Here is a 21766-nt window from a genome sequence, read left to right as displayed (position 1 = left end):
CTTTCAAGACTGTTACCACACACAGAGCAGGGCACTGGGGAGAGGGGGGTGCTTGGGCTAGGGCACCTTGCCACTGCTGGCCAGGGCAGGGACAGTGAGCCGGAGAGGGCTGGAGACACGCTGTGCCGAAGGATGCTGGCAACACCACGGTCCCACTTCCTCCTCTGGCAGACAGGACCTGGCACAAAACTTGCACGCGCCCCGGCACCGGCTGCATCCTCCTGGCTTCTGCTTTGGTGCTATTGGCAGCAGCAGGACGATGGCAAAGCCTCCCCAGCCCCCATCTTTGGTGGGGTTAGGGGACAAGCAGCATTAGGATCCACTGCCTGGCTCCACCCCCACTGGAGCCTCAGCCAGGCATAAATATTTCAGGGGGCTTGGCAGTTTTGTAATAACCAGCAACAAAGATAAACACCAGGAAGAGCAATATTTTTCCATGTGGGCTGGAGGAGTTTAATATTTTATCACTCAGAGCACAAAATATTTATGAACAATCTCATGTCAATCACTGGCTGAGGACTAATCATGACCTTTCCTAGCCATGGAGGACATGTCCCCACCACAGAGGAACAGCCAGGCCTCCCCTGCCACTTGCACCTCCACCCCAAGCTCCAGTTCTGGGTCACCACGTCTGACTGCTGGGGAACAAGCCCTTGGCTGCTGGGGGCACCAGGGCATCGCAGGGGTTGAGAGCTGACAGCTGGGTGAGGTGCTCAGGCACCTGGCATTGCCCCAGGGCACCGTGGCGGTGATGTCCAGGCTGTCCCCTCATCCCCAGCTGCAGGATAAGGAACTGGGACCAGCACGGAGAGCCCTCCCTGCCTGCACCCCACAGCTGCAGGACCAGGCAGACGGGATGCCGGGGAGGCACTGTGCAGGCAGGCTGGTCCCCCCGACACAGGAGGAGCACAGCAGTACCAGGCCCACCAGTAGCCCAGGGACCTGGCTTTACTGGTTTTACTTCATGCAGGTTCCCAAGATGCCGGACGCCACCTCCCTCCAGCCCAGCCCAGCCCAGCCCAGCCCGGTGGCTGGGACCCTTCCCTGTGCCCTCGCAGCTGGCAGGAGCCAGGGACCGTCCCCATGGCCCTGCTGGGTTGCTCGGGCAGTGAGCAAGCATGAGCAGCGGGGATGCAGAGCCACTGAGCTCGGTCAGGGGGCACGGAGGGCACCCAGCAGCAGCCTCCACCCACAGCCCGTACCCCACCATGGGGCAGGACAGCACGATCGGCCCAGAGGCAGTCAGCAATGCCACCAGCCACCAGTGAGGAAAAGCATCCACTTTATTACAGACCCCAAAAGCACCTGTGGCAGTGCCAGGAGGACCAGGTTTACACGGGATCTTTCCATTTTTCAACAAGGGGAAGAGAAGAAGGGAACAAATCCAACACGGCTCTTTGGTGCTAGAAAACACGTGGTGGTGCGGTGGAGAGAAGCTGTGGGTCAGAGGGGCACTGGCAGAGCCGAGGGGGGACACCTCTGCTATCCACCACCACCCACCCCCCCGTTCCACGACGCCTGCGAGGAATTTGCGACGCATCTAGAGACACACAAACGTCAACTGCATTTCGCTGCTCCCCCCAGCCTGCACCTACCCCACACCGCTGAGCGCTGCAGGAGACCCTCCTGCCTCCCAGCATGCCCGAAATGGTCAAACACCCTTTCTGCAGAGAGGGAGAGTGGGTCCCGGGGGCATCAGCAACTCGTATCTCTTGGCTGGAGAGGAAGGAGGTGGGAAAGGCAGCTGGTTCCCAGTAACTCAAGCCCTGGGAGGAGGTGAGGCAGCCAGGTCTCTGCTTCACTCTTCTCCTCTCTCAGCAGCAATGGGCTCCTTGGTCCACTTGTCTGTGACCTCCGGGTTGGCCGCGTAGCCCATGTCATGCAGCAGGCCTGGGGCTCCCTCCCCATCCCCAGTGACCTCCAGGTCCAGCTCCTCGAAGGAGGAGCCGCTGGCTCCCGACTCACTGTAGCTGTGCTCGCTGCGGTTGTCTGCCTCCTCCCGGCCACGGCTGGCTGGGAAGGGCAGCAGAATGGAGGTGGCCACCGAGGTGTCTCTGCTGTCGGTTGTGGCCTCCATGCTGATGGAGCTCGTCTCACTCATGGTGTCGGCCCCTGAGATGGAGAGAGAAGGAGAGGGAGTGAATGCTGTGGGAAGGAAGGCAATGGGGATGAGGTCCCAAACCTCAGAGATGTCAGGCCACAGCGGAGACCAGCTCCTACCTCTTGTCACCTCCTGTGCCTTTGAGAAGTGACTCGGCCAAGACAAGCATGAGCTGGACTGAAGTAGCTCCCTGAAATCAGCGCACTCTAAGCTATCACAGCCAACCCCTGGCTTTCTAGCCATGCCCTTTCCTCCTGGCTGTGCCCCGGCCCCACGGCACTCTCTGTGCACACACCAAGGACATGGCAAGCTCTTCCTTAGGGAGAATGCCTAGCCTGGGAGCTGGGGGACAAACCTGCCCACAGCATGGCACCAGGAATGAGGCAAGGAGTGGGAGGCCGTGCTGCAAGGATGATGGGGAGCTGCAGCATTGCCTGAGCACCCAAGGGGACAGCGGCACACAGGCAGGTCCTTGGATGCGCTGCCGTCAGAAGCAGGTGTACATCCACCCTCATGCCAGGGCATCCTAACGCTGCCTTCAGCACCCCCGGCAACCTGCTCCCGCTCCCCGCATGGCTCCCCTGCAGCCAGCAGCAGCGCAAAGGCAAAGGAGGGCAGCGGCAGACGGGACTCGGGGTGCCAGAGGATGGTGGGAGCCTTCCCAGCTCATTCATCACTTCTCCAAGTGAGCTGGCTGCCAGCCCACATCCTCTCTCACAGCCAAGCCCCACCAGGGGCTGCCCCTTCCTGCCCAGGCAGACCCCTCGGCCCACCGCCCCCTCCCTGGATCCCTGCCTCATTAGCTCGGTCGACAACACAATTAAGAGTCAACAACGAGCTGAACGTGTCAGATTGAGACCAGCAGCTCGGTGCTGTTGCCGGAGCAACCAGCCAGGAGACTAAAACCCTCCCGTAAAACATTAATCATTATTAATTATGACATCACAGATCCACAAGGTTAATTATGACATCACAGATCCACATCACCAATTATGACATCGCAGATCCACATTGTTAATTACAACCCCAGCGGCCAACACTGAGCACGCTTCTCCATCACAGCCCTCCCCACTCCAGCCCCTTCCCACCTGCCTCGCACAGTGGGAAGCGCGTGCCAGCTTGGCCAACTCCCAGCACCTCCGCTCCCCTGCAGGCTCCATCCATGCCGGGCTGGATGCCCCTGCCAAGGATCATGCCCTGCACCAGGAGGGAGACCAAGAGGAGCCCTGCTTGGCAGCACCACGGGTGGAGGACCACAGCTCGCCCCCAGCGGGGCTGGGAAGCGGCAGAGAGAATGGTGGTGACCACAGAGGGGCTCCCAGGCAGGCGAGGAGAGCCCTCTCCTCCATGCTGGCTCCTGCTGGTGCAGCTCCATGCCCAGCGCGCAGCACAGGGCTGCCCCGGGCTCCTGCAGACATCTCCAGCCTATCTGGGCTCCTGCAGCCCAGGGTGCCCGGGGCTGGGCTGCTCACCCTGCTCCTGCTGCATGGCAGCCACTGAGCTCCTGGAGGAGATCTGCCAGGGAAGGAACTTTCCTTCCCAACACACTTAAAATCCCTTTTTTTTGTTGTTTTTCTTCCTGGCCTGGGCAGCTGCCAGCAGAACTGCTTGTAAATGGCAGTCCTCTGCCTTTGAGTGGCACCATCCCACGGTCCTGCCGGCTGAGTGACGGCTGTTCAATGAGGACCGAGCAGCAGCAGCAGGATGAGGAGCAGCCGGGAAAGACCCACAGATACAGCATACTCACCGCTTCATCCCACCTGGATAGTGCATTGGCTTCATCCTGCCCAGCAGGCGCCTGGGGAGGAGCCTGAGCCTCCACCCTCCTGCCTCAGCCATAGCATGTAAACCCTTTGGCTGGCACTAGCCAAGCCCTGGGCCACCACCCAAGCAATGCCTGGTGACCCACCCATGAAAAGGAGAAAAGAACCATCGCCTGCTGACACGCATTGCCTTTGCCGTAGCATCAGAGAGCACCTCGACATGGAAACTACATTTACTCTAAGTTAAAAAGGATGTTCTGCACACTGCCAGCAAGGCACTTGCTGAAGGGGACAGCAGCCACTGAGCGGGTGGCAGAAAAATGGGAGATACTGTCCTACCTGGGAGGACCTTGGCAGGGCAGTGGGTCAGCAGGGAGCCTCTGGGAAGATGGAGAACTGCGGGGGATGGAAGGGAGTGCACGGCCCCCAACCCCTGAAACCAGCTAAGGGTTTGCAAGGTCTCTAGTAAACATCTAAAAAAAAAAATAAAAATTCAATTTGGCCAAATTGTTAGCCTGAGGTGACATGACACGTTCCCACCATGGCTTCACGACAGCTCATATCATTCATGGTCACTCATGTCCCTCTGAAACCAAGACAAGAGTGGTGCTGACCCCCAACCCATGCCCTGCCCTGCAGCACCCCTCCTGTGTCACCCCAGGAGCCATCACATAACCCCACGCCACAAAGCAAAGTGGCTCCTGAGGAGAGGAGCAGCAGCAGCTCAGGAAGGGAAGACAGGGATGAAGTTGACCTACACGCTGTTCTGAGCTGCCACAGTGGGAAAGCACCGCTGTCTCACCCCTGCAGCCACCCCCACCCCACCCCCTTGCTCCAAGGGCCACAATAGAGGCCCGTTTCCTTTCGGTCAGGCACTTTTTCACTGCTCTGTCACTTCTGATCGTGTTTGAGCAGCCACAGCTGGCAAATGTGCCCATTTCAGCAGCCTCACTCTCCTCCGCACAGGACAAGGCTGGCTCTGGTGTGGCCACCCAGCCAGACCAGGAAGGGACGAAGGTGGCTGCTGCTGGGGACAGTGCGGGGCCAGCTCTGGCAGGGTATGTGGCTGGAACCCCCAGCTGTCCCAGTACAGCCTGGAGAGGCCAGGCAGGGAGTGTGGCAGGAGTCCAAGAGGGTAACCAAAGCCTCATCGGAAGGTGCCCTGTGGGAGAGCAGGGGTTCAGCTCTCACCTTGTGGGCACAGAGGTTTCCAGCAGCCCTCACACCCACCTCTCCATCCTGCCCCAGGCACCTTGCTTGGTCCCCCAGCAAGCCGCTACCCATCCCCTGCATCCCACTTCCCTGCACCAGGAGCCAGCCCGGCACCTGGATCCAGCACGGCTTTTCTTCTGGCATGCAGCGAGGTGCCAGCCATCCTGTGGAGCCCCACCTCCCCCTCTGCTCCCCCAAGGATTGTGTAGCCATCCCACCGCACCTTCACTCAGCAGGAACACGGAACCCAGGAAGTTTTAATGGGAAAAAGAGGCACAGCTTGGGATGAAGCCCCACCAGGGTGTCGAGGTGCCCCCCAAAGGCCAGGGCCACCTAGGAAGAAGGGAAGCCAAGCAGCCAACACCAAGAGAGCAGCCGGGGATGGGTGCGACGGGAACCACTCGCCCCACACTGCTAATGAGCCTGGTGGGGAGCCAGCCCCCCCAGGGCAGCTCAGCCCTGTGCCACCCTGGGTGCTGGCACTCAGGCAGACCAGCAGGAAGGCATAGAGGATTCTCGGGATGTACAGACATGGCTCTTCAGAGGATGGAAACAAGTGGGGATGTGGCAGAGCACATCAGGGAAAGTGCACTGTGGCACTGGGGCTCAGCAGGGGATGCCATCAGTCGCACCCAGACGCTGCTGGACAGACTCAGCTCCAGGAAAATGAACACCTGAGACTCCAGGCAGGGCCACGTGCTTAGAAACCATCTGTGTTCATGCCAGTAAGCCCATGTCAAGAGGCTGCTTTTGTTTGCTTTCACCTTCCATGCGCCACAGCAGGGTCATGCTGGAGAGCACGCCGCTGAGCGCAAGCCGGGAGCAAGGGCCTGCTGAGCACCGTGCTGATGCCAAAGCCCCGGAAAATAATTAAGTACAAAACAACTAATCGTGATTGACATTGGCCCCCTGGAGACCTGTCAGCTGCCTTCCAAAAATGTTTCCCGTCTTTCTGATGACCCTGATGATGGCGAAGAAAGGACAGAATTGGTGCGGAGGCAGCTGCAGCCCCCGGCCCCTTCCTTGCGTGCCAAGTGTGTCCGTCCTCAGCAGAGCTGCCAGTACCCTGCTCTGTGCAGAGCAGCAGCAGCAAGTAGAGACCCTGGACCATGTCCTGCAGCCTTTGTGGCCGCTGGCTTCGTTTTGAGCTGCAGGCACCCAGCACCTTGCAGGGTGAGCTCAGGAGTAAGGACAGCAGATGACAGCCTAAATGGAGAGATGCACTCCAAGGTCAGGAGGCTCAAGAAAACAAATCCAGTCTTTTCTTACACATGCAAGTTGCTTGGCACTGCCTGGCACCAGCCACAACAACAGGCAAGGAGAAACGGCAGTGCCTTCCGCTGGGAACTCCTGAAGTCTTTAATTTGAGGAAAGCGTAATACAGCTGCTGGCAGGGAGTTTTGTGAGCTGTGACTGAAATGTTCTGCATCCACACAGAGCATTACTAAATATGATGCTCGCTCTGAAATCGCACGCTCAGTGCTGTTATTTCAGTATTTTGTGACGAGGGGGAAGAGCGGGCTTCATCTGCTGCCACATCAGGACTGACAGCCCAAGGCTGCCATGCGTACAACATCCTCAGCTGCCTCAGGGAGAGGAAATGTGGCTCAGCACCTCCCCAGTCCCCTGCTCACCTGGTGAGGCAGCAGCTCAGGCACAGCCAGAGGAGCCGAGCGCCACTGGCAAGGACCACCACCTTCCCAGGAGCATCCCAGCACTACCTGAGCCTCCATCGAGGCAGGACCACTTGAAGCACTGGCAGAGCTGAGGTGGATCAAGAAACAACCCAAGAGGAGACTGCGCTTAAAAGCAAACGGGGACATTGTTGTGCCCACCCTCCAGCCAGCAGAGGAAAGCCTGAAAGTTGTCACAGAGACCCTGGGATCTGCTGGGTCATGAAGACCTTTTGGCCATCATGCTTGTTGAAGGGCCTGTGGCTAAGCTGAACTTGGTCTTTGAGTGGCTCCCCCAGGAATAAAGGAGTAAAAAAGATGGGAAAAGAGACTGGGGCTTTCTCATCCTCCAACTCAGAGGTGGTTGCACAGATCCCACGACAGAAAACACTTGGGAAGGGAGGACCAGTCTGAATCGATTAAGGTGTCTCTTTCAAGGCACCTCCAGTGAGCAGCTGGGCAGAGGCGAGATCTGCCAGCTGCCCCCACCCCAGTGGGATCTCCTCTCACACCAGCTCAGAAAAGCCACGCAGGACTTCAGCAAATGAGACCAGCTGCCCCCTCCCACCTTGCCTCCTGACTTTGACCCCACTGCTGAACGAGGGGCAGCCTGATGGCCACCCGGTGGCTGGGGCAGCACCACTGCCAACAAACAGCCCCCGAGTCCCTGGTGTCAGCAGGCCATCGGTGGTGTGACCAGGATGCTCACTGGGCACTGTTTTCCTCTGCAGAAGCCCAGGACCTCGTCACGCGGTACCACTCTCCCCAGCTGACACAGCAGGTGTGCCAGCCCAAGACACTGCAACATCACAGGGACACAGGAGATCACAGGGACCTCCAAGACCCTCAGGCAGGAGCAGCACAAGGAACCTGAAGGCTCGCCACATTCTTGGTCCTCTCTGACAGCTGAAGCAAGAGTGCGACACCCCAGCAGACCTGGTTCTGCTCCTGTGCCCAGCAGTGACAGCGATCACAGCGCAACATCCAAACTCAACTCTCCAGTCTCCAAGGCAAGGCCAACCTCTTACAGCTATTATTATTTTAAGATGTGTTGTGCAGACTCAGCAGATGACACCACATCAGATTGTGCCAACAAAAGCTCATCTGTGTGACTGGGTGGGGAAGGATGGTGGAGGAGCTGGCCCAGAGCTGCTGCCAGGGAGCCAGGCCTGGGGTCTCCCACAAGAGAAAGTCTGAGTGCTGTTTAAAACTGGGAAGCCCTTCTTCCAGCAGGGCAGGGGACTTCCCCAGCTGGCAGTGGCATCGCAGGAAGACGCTGAGACAGCCGGGGCACAGGGCAGCGGCTGCACTGAGCATCCCCTGGCTGTGCTATGGGACTGTGCACCCCCTGAGCGGTGCAGAAAGGAGCACACACAGCTGCTGAAGCCACTGACCTGAAGCAGCTTTCACTCACAGGGGTCCTGCTGTCCCTTTCTGAAACCAAGCAGCAACCACAGGAAGGTGCCAGAGCAAGAGGGCTGTGGGGTGCCTCTGGCCACCCTGGGCCAGTGCCCAAAGCAGCCACCCCACCACAAGGCAGACAAAAAGGCAAAAAGCTGAGTGAGCACTGTGAAGACACGGGACCTCAAAGCACTGGGAAACTGCCCCAATTAGACTCTTCATTGCAGCGCTAAATGGACAGAGCTCCCAGAAAGCAATTCCCAGGCTTGTTTTTACGCCACACACGATTAAGAATTAAAGCAACCCAAACCTGAAGACGTGTTAAAACAAATGACCAAGAACCCCAGGAGGTGAGGAGAGCCGTCATGGTTTTTTCATGCCCGTTACACAAGCATGGGCAACCCACAGGGCAGGAGAAGGCAGCTGCCCCGGCCAGCAGCTGCCTCGGGCACACCATCCAGTGCCCGGGAATGCTTGGCTAGCCGGCTCCCACATCTCACAGACATGTGAGCACGTGGGCCGGTGACAGCAACTAGCATTTTGGGTTACTATAGCACTGCTGTTCTGCGCCTACAGCCATTGTGGTCCTTTCCTGTATGAATACATCCAGGCTCCAACAGATCTTGCTGAGCAGATGCTATTGGGCAACTCCACCACCAGCTACTGCAACCTGGTATTTAAGCTCTTTGCAATCCCAATATGTAACAGATGAAGATGAGATCAAGAAAGATGTATATGACAAGGAGAAAAACAAGCCCAGATGCAACCAAAAGCTGTGAGATTCAGCTCTGCTTTGACAACAGTGGACCAGTGACTCAGTGGCAGCTTGGCCCTTGCCCCGATGACACAGAGGTGTCCTGGTTCTCCCCAAGATGCAGCGTGACACCCCAGGGACAAGATTCTATCTTAGCCTGACATGAGAGGAAGAGGTGTGCTGATACTCAGTGGCTGAGCACCAGGTGGGCGCAGGTCAGCCCCCCTCTGCCTGCCCGGGTGGCAGCACTGGGGACACCAGGACCCCCACCTTTGGGAGGGCTGATGACAATCAAAGATGGAGCCCATGTGCAAGCCACGGATACCTGTGATGTCTGTCTGGGCATCCTCAGCCTCAGCTGCAGCAGCCCTGCTCTTCCTCTCCAATTCTTTCATTTCAGGCACGTAGAAGTCCCCTTGGCGGGCGAGAGGACACACAAAGTAGATGCGATCCTCCTTGTAGATCTCGATCCGGGGATGGGCACACAGCTTCCTTTCCTGAAAAGCAGTAGACGACCACAGGTCAGGGATATATGGCCTATAAGCCCCTGCCTCCCGCCCTGGCAGCGCACCCCGCCTCCACCCATGGACCTGCCAGCCTGACAGCATCACAGACCGACCCACTTTGCCCACAGACACAGTGGAGCGGGGGGTCCCATCCCGAAACCACCGTGCTGCTTCCCCTGTCACAACAGCCCCCACATGCCAGGGCTGGCGGTTGCGGCCTCGGGGATCACAGCTGGCGGGGCTCAAGGAGAAGGTCCCGAAGTCCCAGGGAGGCTCAGCTACCCCAGCTCAGCCTTAGTTTTGGTGAGCTCATTTTGGGCTGGAGCAAGGGGTTGCAGGGAGCCCAGCAGCTGCTTTGAACACACTTGCCAAGTCGCCAGTCCCTCCTGGCAGCATGGCCCCACAAGCAGGCGTAGCACTTCTCTGCTAATTAATATAATCCAGAGCTGACAGCTCAAGCAGCTCCTTTCAGAATGGCAAGGGCAGGGGGAGTGGGAGATGAATCCCTGGCATTTCAGGCAACTCCTCCTCCTCCTCTTCCTCGCCTCACCTCCCCCCAGCAGCACACTTCAGGACCTCAGCCCTCAGCTGCCATGGGCCCATGATGGGGGTATGTCCCCCCCAAGCTGCATGGTCCACGCCAAGCCAGGGCTGCAGGGATCCTCGGGGTGTCAGGGGCCAGGCCGAGGAGCAGCTGGACCCCTCTTGCCACCCCCTCCTCGCCTGCCCACCAGCTGCTTGCTGGCAGAGGGGGCGGCTGATTACAATCTGGGTGAGAAGGGAGAGCGTCTCTTTAGCAGATTTTCTTTTTCTTTCTTTCCCCTTTTCAAATCACTGTCAGCTTTTATTTAATTCCACAACCACCCCAGTTATCCTCCTCCTCCTCCTTGCCCTGACTATTCTCCTCTTCCTCCCTGACCCACTGATCCTCCTTTTCCTCCCTGCCTCAACTATCCTCATCCTCCTCCCTGCCACATTGCTCTTGGCATGGCTTGCCTGGACATCCTCTGACAGGGTCCGTATTCCTCCAGGGCTCTCCAAAGCCAGGGCTGGCCCCTCTCCAAGGACAAGCTCTATGGACACATCAATTCTGACCTTACAAAATTCATTCCTGACCCCCTTCACCCCTGAGGATGGACCAAGCTGATTTCATATCATTTATTTCCCAGCGAAATGCCAGCACTGGGCAGAATCCACAACCGACAGGAGATAACACTGACCCTCTCCCTGGCGCTGGCAGCAAGGCCACCTGGAGAGCCACCTCCGTGCTGTCAGGATGCTGCGCAAGCAAGACAGAGAGAAAACCTCACGTAAGCTGTTTCCAGGTCTGTTTTCCTGGGGAAGCCTGCAGGAGCTGGTTCTGAGAGCCTCAATTTACCCAGTGGCACCACAGTGGCAGAAACACAAACCCCAGCTTTACCTGTCCCATCCCAACACCTTCAAGCCTGAATTTTGGCAGAGTCCCTCCTCCAGCTGAGAAGGAGCCACATTCATGAGCCCAGTGTCACATGGACATGCAGGGACGCAGGCGGGCTTCTAAGGCGCTTGGAGCCCGGAGTTCCCACTCACAGGCAGGTGAAACACTAACACACGCAGATCAAAACCGTATTAAATAAAAACAAGCCAGGCTGTTTTTAGCTGCAGAGCAGAGGCGGCTCATATCACTCCTGCTTTTTCAGCAACAGCACAGACAAGAACCCTCCCCACTGCTCTGCCCCTTGCTCTACCAACCACAAGCCTATCAGCCAATCTTCAGCTTGGTTTGTTATTTTAGGTTACTGCAACACATACCAGAGACGGGTATCTCCAAAATTCACAGGTTTTTTGGATGCATCCAGCTGGCCCTCCACCACTTAATGCAGATGGGGACAACTCAGAGGATCTTAAATCAAAGAGACCTTCACTAAATTTATACAAGGCATCTAAACAGTCTTAAAACATCAGGGCTCTGATCCGGTCTCCAAGACCTTCCAAGCTGACTTCCCAAAACTGACTCTGGGATTCATAAAGAGTGGATCGGAGATGTACCCTCTCCCTACAATTTATCTAGGTTGCTACAACTCCCCTTCCAGCTACACAGACATCATAGTGACTCCCCCAAAGTACAAACAACACCCCCTGCACGCACACAAAAAGGGTGAATTATGGCTTTTTAAGGAATAAACCCACACATTTGTATGAAGAACAAGGTCCAGGACTGTCTCATGAGCCACATGCTGCTTCAGACTCAAGGATCATCCTATAAGAGAGAGGAGGATGTTGCACCCTGCCAGGGTGGGAGGCAGTTTTGTCTCCCTGAAGCCAGGAGCACCCAGGTGCCCTGCAGTCAAAGCCCATGGCTGTGGACCAGGTTGGTGGGTCAGTGCTGAAGTGGCTGGACACTCACTGCCAACACCTGCCTCGCTATGGACAGCTACAAGGATGCTTAATACTTCCTTCCAATTCTTCCAGGGTTTTCCCCAAAAGCCAATGGAGGGAAACAGAGCCTGGTGGTCCTAATTTATGCCTGTACAAATCAAGGTGGGAGCTAGGCCTCTGCTTCTGTGCTTCTTCCTGGAGCAACCCAGCTCCTGGCAGGGCTGCTGCAGAGCTCAGCACCAGCAGCCAGGCTCAGGAGAGGACAACATCCCCAAGAAGGTGCAGGGAGGTGGCAGCTGGAAATTCTGTCCTATCCAGGCTGGGACCAAAGGGATGAGGCTGCATAGAGACTTGAGGAAAGGGCAGAGGCAATGAGGTGGGAAGCCACAACAACAGAAATGGATGAGGGGATCATCCAAAAAAAATGGATAAGGGGATCATCCAAAGGGATGCAAAGGAGATCGCCCTCGTAATCATCCCAAAGAAGATCAGGAGCCTGGCAGATGCCAGGCAAGCACAAGCAGAGGTGCAGCAAAGTGCAACCAAGAGGTGGGTTTCAGCACAGGACAGAGTGGCTTAGGATTATCACAGCAAAGAGGAAGGTTGTAACGCTGCTGCAAGGGAAAGAACCCGGAGAGATTGGAGAGCAGAGTCCAAATGCAAAGGCATAAGCAGAGAGCAGATTAGCAAAAGCTCAACAACATGGCAAAACAACAGAGACACTCAACAGGCAATAATACACTCTGCAGCTGAGGAGGAAGCCCCTTGCTAACTGCAGCTAAGCCAACAGATGGAGCAGCAAGGCGGACGTGGAGCTTGCAAGGCAGAGCCCTCCAGTCAAATCAAATGCAGTCTCACATGGGCGGAGGAGCTCAGCAAGAGGTGAACAGTGGGACGCTGACAGTGTCAGGGCCAGGCTTCTGGCTAGGACAGCAGGACCCAGTAACTAGGGCAGGGAAAGGGATTCATCCCTTCACAAGGTCATGCTGTGCCACCTCCCTTCTCAGCCTCTGCCAGGAGCTCGCCCTTCCTACAACCAGCAAAGATGGAGGCAGTAGCACAGCGTGCAAGGCTCTACTGGGCACCTGAAGTATGGGATCCATACAGCCAAGCTGCATATACACAGCAAAGACCGATGCATCCAGAGCCTTCCAGTTCAGTCCCGACATGCAAGGCAGCTCTGGCATGCTCCTCCTATGTCAAGACCCACTGCTTCCCATGAAGCCAACTCATCTGAGGGCCATGGTGGGGTGTTGCTCACCATCCTCCTGGGAACAAAGTTTTTTGTAGGGGAAGACTCTTGCACTCCTTTTTCCCAGGTGAAATAGCACCTCACCCAATCTTTACCCCTGGGCTGCTTCCAAATGACCCACCACCCTCTGACTCCCTGTAGGACCTTCTCCAGGTTGGCCTTGTCCCTCTAGGAATGGAGCATCCCCCAGCCTCATGCATCAGAAAAGACAGACAAGGATTATGCACCAAACCACATTCCAACCAGAGCATCAACACCACCCTCACTGCCATCAGCTTCCCCTCACCCATGCTGCTGGTGACTGGGCCGCTCCAGTTAGTGCCAGTAGGTCAGCTAGCACCTGGCAGAGCGCAGGGGACCCCCAGGGGACCCACCAGCCCTGTCCCTGCATGCCAGCACCTCCTGCCTGCTCAGGCAACACAAGTCCCTCCCCCCATGTCTTGCTTCCATCCAGAGGCATCCATCTTCTCCTCCTGGTGAAGCGATCGGACGCTTCGGTCCCAGGGATTTTAAAGAAACAACAAACAAAACCAAATGGAGCCAAAGGGCCCTAAAATCAGTTGCTAAAATTAAGAGCTGAAACTGAGCCACCAGCTAGGACTGAAGGGAGCGCACTGTGTGCCACATCCTCCTCACTTCCACACACGCTCCACACTCAGTGTGTCATCCCCGCTTATCTTAGACACCATGGGCACTAGGTAGTGCAGAAAGGCTTTGCAATTCAGTTTGCACAGCACCCAGCACCCTTTGGCACTCTCCCAGTTCAGTCAGGGGGGACAGATTCCTTGCTGGGCCATGCCACTGTCCCAGACCCAGACTGGGAATATCCCTTGTTTCTGTTTCTCCTTGCCCAGACAGCAGCTTGAAGTTAAACACCACTTCAGTTCCAAGTCTAAGCTGACGAGAGCAAAAAAAACCCCAAAAGCACCCCTTCCTCCCTGGGCTTCAAACTTGACTTCAATGTACCGTTGCAGCCCAGAAAGCCAAGCATCTTCTGGACTGCACTACAAGCAGCGTGGCCACCAGGTTGTAGGAGGGGACACTGCACCTCTGCTCTGCTCTTGTGAGACCCCATCTGGAGCATTGCCTCCAGCTCTGGGGTCCCCAGCACAAGACAGTCATGGACCTGTCAGAGCGGGTCCAGAAAAGGCCATGGAAGCAGTGTAAGGGCTGGAACACCTCTGCTATGGAGAAAGGGTGAGAGATGGGGCTGTTCAGCCTGGAGAAGAAAAGGATCCAGGGAGACCTTATCACAGCCTCAATGTATAAAGGGGGCTTGTAAGAAAGATGGAGAAAGACTTTTTACCAGGGCCTGTAGTGACAGGACAAGGGACAATGGTTTTAAATTGAAAGCAGGCAGGTTTAGGTCAGGCATAAGGAAGAAACACCTTGTGATGAGGGTGGTGAGACACTGGCACAGGGTGCTCAGAGCAGCTGTGGATGCCCCATCCCCGGTCAGTCTGGATGGGGCTGGGAGTGACCTGGTCTAGGGGAAGGTGTCAGACTGTACGACCTTTGAAGCTCCCTTCCAACCCAAACCCTTCCATGATTCTGGTCCTCCCTACCAAGCTGCAGTCTGACCACAAGAGACGGGGATGAAGCCTGGGTGCCTGGGGCTGCCTGCTGAGGGGCAGGCGTCAGGCAGGGGACTGGGGAGGAACCATTGGCCCAAGAGATGGTTTGGGCAGAAGGGAGGACAAGTTGCTGGAGGAAGAGGCAGCCAGACATACTTCACATCAGTAATACCTCAAGCATCAAGGAAACCCCAACATCTCGGCTTGCAGCTCCAGCAGGGTGCACATGGAGCCGGCAGGTCCTGCCTCCCAGCATGGCCAGCACCCAGAGCCAGCTCCAGCACACGGCACAGCTGCGAACACCAGGCTGCTGGGCTGCGAACCAGCTGCTGCTTCCCAGCCTGGAGAAACTCACATTTCAGAGGTGGTGAGACTGCTCCCACACACGTGCACTTTACTTTCAAATCCTCCGGGCTGCGAGGTGTTTCAGAAACAGAAGGTGATATTACTGCAATCAAGAAAAGGCCGTTTCCATCAGCCAGCAGGAAAAAAAAGAGCGGCATCAGCAGCGCTACAGTGGTGGAAAACAAAGTCTCACCAAAGGATGGCAAATCCTCCAGCTAGCAAAATACAGTACCTGGCAATCAGCACCTGCCGTGCCCACCAGCACCCCTCCCTGCCCTCCACACCAGCACGCTTCCCCCCACTTCCCACAGCAAGCCCCAGTCCTGCCCACCACCGGGATATGGCCCTGCCGGTACAGGCAGCGCACGGCTTCGGGACGGGTGGGTGAAAACCAGCCCCCGAGATCCTCTCCGCAGCAGCAAGAGGGAGAGCATTTGGACTGTGGGAGCTGCAAAACGCCAGGCTCGATAACTGGGAGAGTTTTTCATTTTCACCTTGCTGAAGGCAGCCCGCCATGCAATTTACACCTTGCCTGCCTGCCTGCGCTTCCCAGGGCCGAATCACCCGGCTGCTCCCACCTCAGCGGAGCCGCGGGAGCTGCAAAGCGGCAGCTGTCAGGCACAGCCAAACTGAGAGGCGGGGGAACGAGCCTGGGTGGGTTGATGGGTACGGGAAGTCCCAGCACCCTGAGGGGGGCTGATGGGGACCAGGCACAGGCTCCTAGGTCACTGCAGGAGGCTGCTGCAAGTCACAAACGTGATTCTCCTCTCTGGGATGGAGATTCCCTCCCATCCCTCAGCAAAAGGGAGTAAGCTCCAGCCCTGCCTTGCTGCAAGTACAGGCACACTCCGGACCTCCTCCCCTTCCAGCACCCATTTGAGCTGCAAGAGAAATCCTGCAGCACATCCAGGCGCATCCCCCATCCTCAGAGATGAGCCGAGCAGCAAGTCCCAGTGAGATTTACTTTCAGAAAGCAGCCACTGGCAGCCAGAACCCCCAGTGTGGGGGAATAACAAGCCCTGGACACGGCTGCCAGCCTGGAGACACTCAGGTATGTTAATCCATGTGTTTCCAGGGACTTACTTTACTGCCCCAGCTACAGGAACGTCACCTGCAAAATAAGGAGCAGATGGTGCAAACACACAATTCACGGGGCTTGGGTCCCCCCTGGTGTCACGGTTATTTGGTAGTAATTAGTCCTTGAGCAAAGAGTTTCAGAAGTGAAGCAAACTTTTGCATTAAAAAAAATTAATCTTCCTGAAAACTCAGTGCTTTCCAAGTTCCCAGGTTCTGCCTTGCTCCCGTACTCGCCATGGGTAAGAGAAGCCAGCTGGGGACACTGTTCTCACCAGCTTCCTAGAACTCCACTATATGTTATCACATCTTCCTCCTACCTGACCCCAACTGCACCCCTTCCTCTGCTCCTCCTTCCCCAACACCGCCCCACACAAGCTCTCTGAAGCAGACTTTGGCTTTAGCCACTCTGAAAGCTCAAACCCTGGATTTCCATTATAAGACAAGAAATCCACATAAATCCACATAATCTCTCCTCCCCTGAGGAACCAGTCACGGGTTCTTACTCCTGTCCCTAGGAACTCCATCACTATGGGAATATGTGGGTCAACAGCCACACACAAAAGGAGGAAGACGAGACTGCGGGAGAGGAGGACCACAGCTGGAGAGGGCTGCCTCTGCTTCAGAGTGTGGGTCTCTGGGGACCAACGCTTTCCTTCCAGCCCTCAGAGGATGCTTCTTCAGCATTAATCACAAAGCTGAAGAGGTTGATGCAATGATCTCTGCCATCACGGATGACTGGAGTGATGCTAAATTGCTTTGCCTGCTCTGTTGCCTCGGCAAGGCTGCCAGGAGCAGCAGCTGTGGCAATTTCTCTGCCTCTTGTTAAGGTAGGGCCTTTCTTCTCCTGCCCATCCCGCCTTGGCCAGGCGGCCCACCACACTGCAGCCTCCCACCCTGCTTGGGGCATCGTGCAGGTAAAAAGAGCCTTTTTGAAACACGGATATTTTTTAGGCTGCTCACAGGGAGAGTAAGCTCTAACCTATGGTACAACCCCCCTGCCCTGAGATACCCAACAACAGGTTGTTCCTTGTGGTGAGAGATCATCTTCCATGGCAAACTCATAGCTGAGAGACTGGAGGGCTCCTCATCCAGGTGGACATTCCCAACACACCTTGATGACTTTTATCTCCTGGGCCACCACTCGCTTCTGTACTTGCCCTTCTGCAACAGGGATGTCCAGTGGAGGCTTGTCATTCCCGGCCTTCCCACACATGTCCTCACCTGTAATAGGTCCCGTGATGAAAACCTTGCACAGCAAAACCAAAGCAACAGAGACGGAGCAGGAGTGCCTGGTGCCCACAGCACATGGGAGCTCTCGGTCTCCTAAGAACACACCACCACCACCAAGTCTGAGTCCTTTCCTCTTGTTCCTTGGCTCCCCAAGCCATCTTCCTGGGATCACAGGCACCTCCAGCTGCTCTTCCACAGCTTGTTTTACCAGGACAAACTCAGGACATGTGTCACAGTAATGCCCCCAGGAAGAAAGTGGCGCAGTGGAATAAATGCCCCCCCATCACTTCCTACCTCCTTGAACAACCTTGTCTTTCTGCAACGCCCCCGGCTCCCAGGCTTCATGGAATGTATTTCATGATGAGCTAAGCTCAGCCTCACACCATCCCTTCACAGCTGAAAGCTGAAAAGGGAAGCTGAAGAACCTAACCTTGCTGAACTTGCACAGATAAAGCCACCAGCAGCCTGAAGCAAAATCCGGATGCAACCACCTGATTCCCCAGCAAAATAGTCCTTCCCTCCCCACTAACAGGGACTTAATGTCAGGCTCATCGGCCTCACATAGAAGGCAAGGAAGGCCACCAAAGTGGAAGATCGAGTGGGTTTCAGCCTGGTTCACTGATGAGGAATGGGTAAGATGATCACAACATCCATCAGCGTATCACCAGTACAGCACATTGGCAAATCTGATGGCAGAAAGTCAGTTTGCAGGACACTATGATCTTCCAAGCTATCAGCTAAGTGCAATCAACAGTGGAGAAATACTGTCTGACCTGCTCAGGGAGGCCCAGGCTTGCCTCCAGTGACAGAGATCCCTCTCGGGCTCTCCACTGCAGGACACTCACCCATGGGCCACAGCTCCCTGTTGGTTCACTGCTCCTCCTGTTCCTGCTTCTCCTTCCCTTGCACTGGGGAAAGACATCCCCATGTTTTAAAAGCCAGTCGGAGTCCAGGACAAGCGCCTTTCTGATTTTTTAGAAGTGAACAAGAAACATTTCCCTGCAGGCTTCAAGGAAAGCCACCTTCAAACCTCCACGTCCAAGAGCTTGCACCTCTACCCCATAAAGCTGGCAATCCTGCGAGGCAAAGGGCAAAGAGCCAGCAATGCTGGCGAGCCCCAGTGTGATGACAGCTCCCACCAGTGAGCTCAGCTAACGAAGCCCCCAGAGCCTCCAGCCACCACACGCTGCCAGCGGTAACGATTCGCCTGAGGAAATCCCCAGTGCAAACAAACAGCGCTGGCGGGCAGAAAGCAAAAGGCAAAAAGCCGGCAGGCTGCCTGCAATGCAGGAGGAGGTAGAAACGCAGGCAGAGGCAAGGAGGGGGTAAGGGAGGCAAACAAGCGGCACCAGGCATATTCATCAGGGCCCTTAGGACAGCTCCCGACATCCTCGAGCCAGGACACGACGTTTTGGCAGCTGCATGTGCTGACCGACCTCTCCAGCTGCCCTGCTCAGAGTGGGCATGGGGAGGCCAGGTGGGTCTGGGTCCCTGCCTTTTCTCTGCAACTCTCACCTCCTCCTCGGCCCACCCCAGACCCTGGTGCAGGGTCCCAGGAGACTCATTACCTCAGTCTAGAGAGGAAAGCGCCTGCTGAGCACACTGCCGCAGTGTGCTGGGGTGTGCGGGGAGGCAATGGCTGGAAGTGCCAGCAGGGATGCAAGCTGAGCACCTCCAAAGCCAGGTTCTTCTGCTGGTAACAGAGGCAGCAGGAAAAGGGAGCAGCTGCTTTCAGTGACCTTTGCAGTCTGGCAACTGCTCCTCCACCAGCACAGGATTGTGAGTTTGACCACGCAGATCAATCACAAGATAAAATTGAAGCAAGTTAGGCGAGGACAGAGCCCAGCCTGCCTCTGCCCTTCCACGAGCCTGCAGCTTTCCAGGTCCTATACACTACCAGAAGTGCTGCATGAGCCAGGAACGCTCCAGATATGCGCCATGCCACTCAGCTTTCCAGGTCTTTCCCTGCCAGGGAGCCACCTCTCTGTCTTCACCACTGCTCTGCTCCCCTGGGTACCCCAAATCACAAACAGCCCTGCATAATGTTATCAACAGCAGCATATCAGCCAACACTGCAGCCACCAGAGCTGCCCCAGTGCCCCCTGAGACCCAGAGGACACTCTGCTTCTTCCCAGCACCGTGGTGTTCCTCCCTCAAGCTCTGGGTATGTGGAGGATGGGGAGGATTTCAGGGAAGCACCTCTGCACCTCCAACCCCACCTGCCCTTCCCAGGCAGCTGCAGCTCATCACGGGCAGGGAGCAGACTGCTCTGCACCGCTGCAGCCCTGTCCCAGGAAGGCTGTTAGGCCTCGGTTAGCAAGAGAAGAGGGGCTGGGATGCTGGTCCTGTGCCCCATGGCACAGCATAAAGCCCGAGCTGAGCCGATGCTACGGGTGCCATAGTAGCTCCTGCCAGGAGACACAGGTTTGCAGGGGAACTGGTGGGAGAGGCAGGCAAGGGCCTCTCGGGAAGGCAGGAACTGAGCAAGGGAGGGACAAGTGAACACGGCACCTAGAGATGCATGTGAGAGGAGGAGGATGCAAGAACAGGAGCCGATGGCTGTGCTCCTCCACTGTGAGCCCACTGCATCAGGCAGCTCCTGCAGCCATAGCAGCAGCTTCTGCTTTGCTCATCCCCTGAACTGCTCAGCAGAGAAGTACCAGAGCAAGTCGTTCTCTGACACTGACCTCTCGATAAGCTTTTGCCAACTCATGGTCTGGTTGCTGTACCGCTGGGCAGACGTTACCCCAAGCTGTGAATCCGCACAGCGTGAAAAGAAAAGCAGCTGGCCACAGCAGATGATAGATATCTACCTTTCTGCATGTCAAGGAGCTGCCATCAGCTCCCGGCAGAAATAAAACTCAGAGGAGCATCTGAGATTACTGGCCATCCAGTAGCAGTGAGAAGACACCAGTGTACACAGTGGGAACGAGGCCACAGTTTCCCTCCCTCCAGCCTTCCTGGGCTGCCTTACAACCCCACGGAGCGGGAACAGAGCCTGTCAGCAAAAGCATGAAGCTGGCAGGCAGCTGCGGACAGGCCCACTCTGTGAACAGCCACAGTGCATCCTCTCTGTCCCCACTGAGCCAGGACAACCCTTCAGGTTTCATCTGAAAGGCAACAGCCCTGAGCCGTGCTGGGACAGGGACTCCCAGACTGACTGCTCTCCCTGCTGCCTTAAAGGTCTGTCCTTGACCTTCAAACAGCACTCCTGCCTCAGAATCCACCCTGCAGAGCTGCAAAGGTAAGGGAAACGGACACTGTAACAGCTTTAAATACACCAGGAGATATTCTGGTTGGTAGTATGTGGAAGGGGGGAACAGCAGCAAAAGTTTCCAGGGGTCCTGCAACACAAACATGAGCGCATGCACAAGCTACCACTGTGAGAAGCAGCCAGAGTCACGGATGCAGAGCCGTTACTAACCTGCTCTCCCTGCTGCACTTAGTTCCCTCACCCCCCTTCATCCCTGCAGGGTTGTTATAATTCCTCATATTAGCAGAAGATGAACAGGTAAAGCAATCCATCTGTGGAGTGAACACCCAGCAGTCATCGGACAAGCAGCCAAAAAAAAAACCCAAAAAAACACCCCAATTATTCCATAGTGCCAGAAACTCCCAGGCATCCTTCCACTCCCTCAGACACTTTGAAATGTAAAGCTGCACCACTCTATCATTTAATTTAGAGCTCAGCCTCAGACAGACAGAGCCTCGCTGAGCTTTAGGAGGAACGCAGCCATGCAAAATGCAGATGTGCAAAATCCAGATGTCAGTGGTCTGGAAGACAAGCACACTCCAAGCCCCACCAGTGACTCCATTTCGTGGCCCCAGCCTCTCCGTTTTGCCATCCCAGTGCCAGAGGTGGCTGGCTGCGAGTCCTTCCCCTCTCAGCGCTGGCTCAGGACTCCTGGCTCTCAGAGCAGCTAGCAGCCAGCACTCCTCACACGCTGCCTTGGTGCAAGCTGGAGTAGAGCTCAGGCTCTCTGCTGCAGCTGAGCTGCTTTCACAATCCTGAAAGCCTCTGAAAGCATTCCACAGTTCCCTCTCTGCACACAGGCTATGGGATCCATATTTTGAACCTCCCTACTAGGTAAGCTTTAGAGAAAGTGGACATGGTGGCCACAGGAATTTGATCCTGTCCCAAAAGCTGCACCTAGGCTCTGCTCCAAGTCAGCACAGAAACCTCTTCCTAGTTTCTCTCTGCTACCCAGGAGGAGAGGTGACTCTCCATCATCACCTCCCCTCTTAGGCAGGTTTGTTCCTCTCCTCTGTGCTGGAAGCACATCCTTTTTTGCATTACAGCCCCAGCCCTCCTACCAGCCCTGGCAGGGCAGAGGCACCCTATCTACGGGAGAAAAGATCTCAAACGCACGCAGCAGAAATGCATCAGCTCAAGGCAAGCATAAGCCTCCACCTCCTCACACTCACCAGGACATCAAAGATGCCAGGAAAGACAAATGTCGGGTGGACTGGGGACAAGGAAAGGGGATGCTGCCTCAGCACACCCACTGGTCCACCAGGCC

At 56.2% G+C, this 21766-nt stretch overlaps 1 protein-coding gene across 2 annotated transcripts in view; it reads right to left on the bottom strand.

The window, feature by feature from the left end:
• Positions 1 to 1265: 1265 nt before the first annotated feature.
• Positions 1266 to 21766, bottom strand: part of TEX264 (testis expressed 264, ER-phagy receptor) — a 40813-nt gene continuing 20312 nt past the window's right edge. For both annotated transcript variants that reach the window (XM_056334554.1, XM_056334555.1), the window contains 2 exons: positions 9230 to 9401; positions 1266 to 2112 (listed from right to left, as the gene is read on the bottom strand). In XM_056334554.1, coding sequence (XP_056190529.1) covers positions 1799 to 2112; positions 9230 to 9401 — 486 coding nt within the window. In that variant the 3' untranslated portion in view covers positions 1266 to 1798. The remainder of the gene's footprint in view (positions 2113 to 9229; positions 9402 to 21766) is intronic.

This window comes from Falco biarmicus, chromosome 4 (assembly GCF_023638135.1).
Source record: "Falco biarmicus isolate bFalBia1 chromosome 4, bFalBia1.pri, whole genome shotgun sequence".
NCBI classification, from domain to species: domain Eukaryota; kingdom Metazoa; phylum Chordata; class Aves; order Falconiformes; family Falconidae; genus Falco; species Falco biarmicus.
The sequence above is the reverse complement of the archived record's forward strand: the minus strand, read 5'-3'. Positions and strand labels throughout refer to the sequence as shown.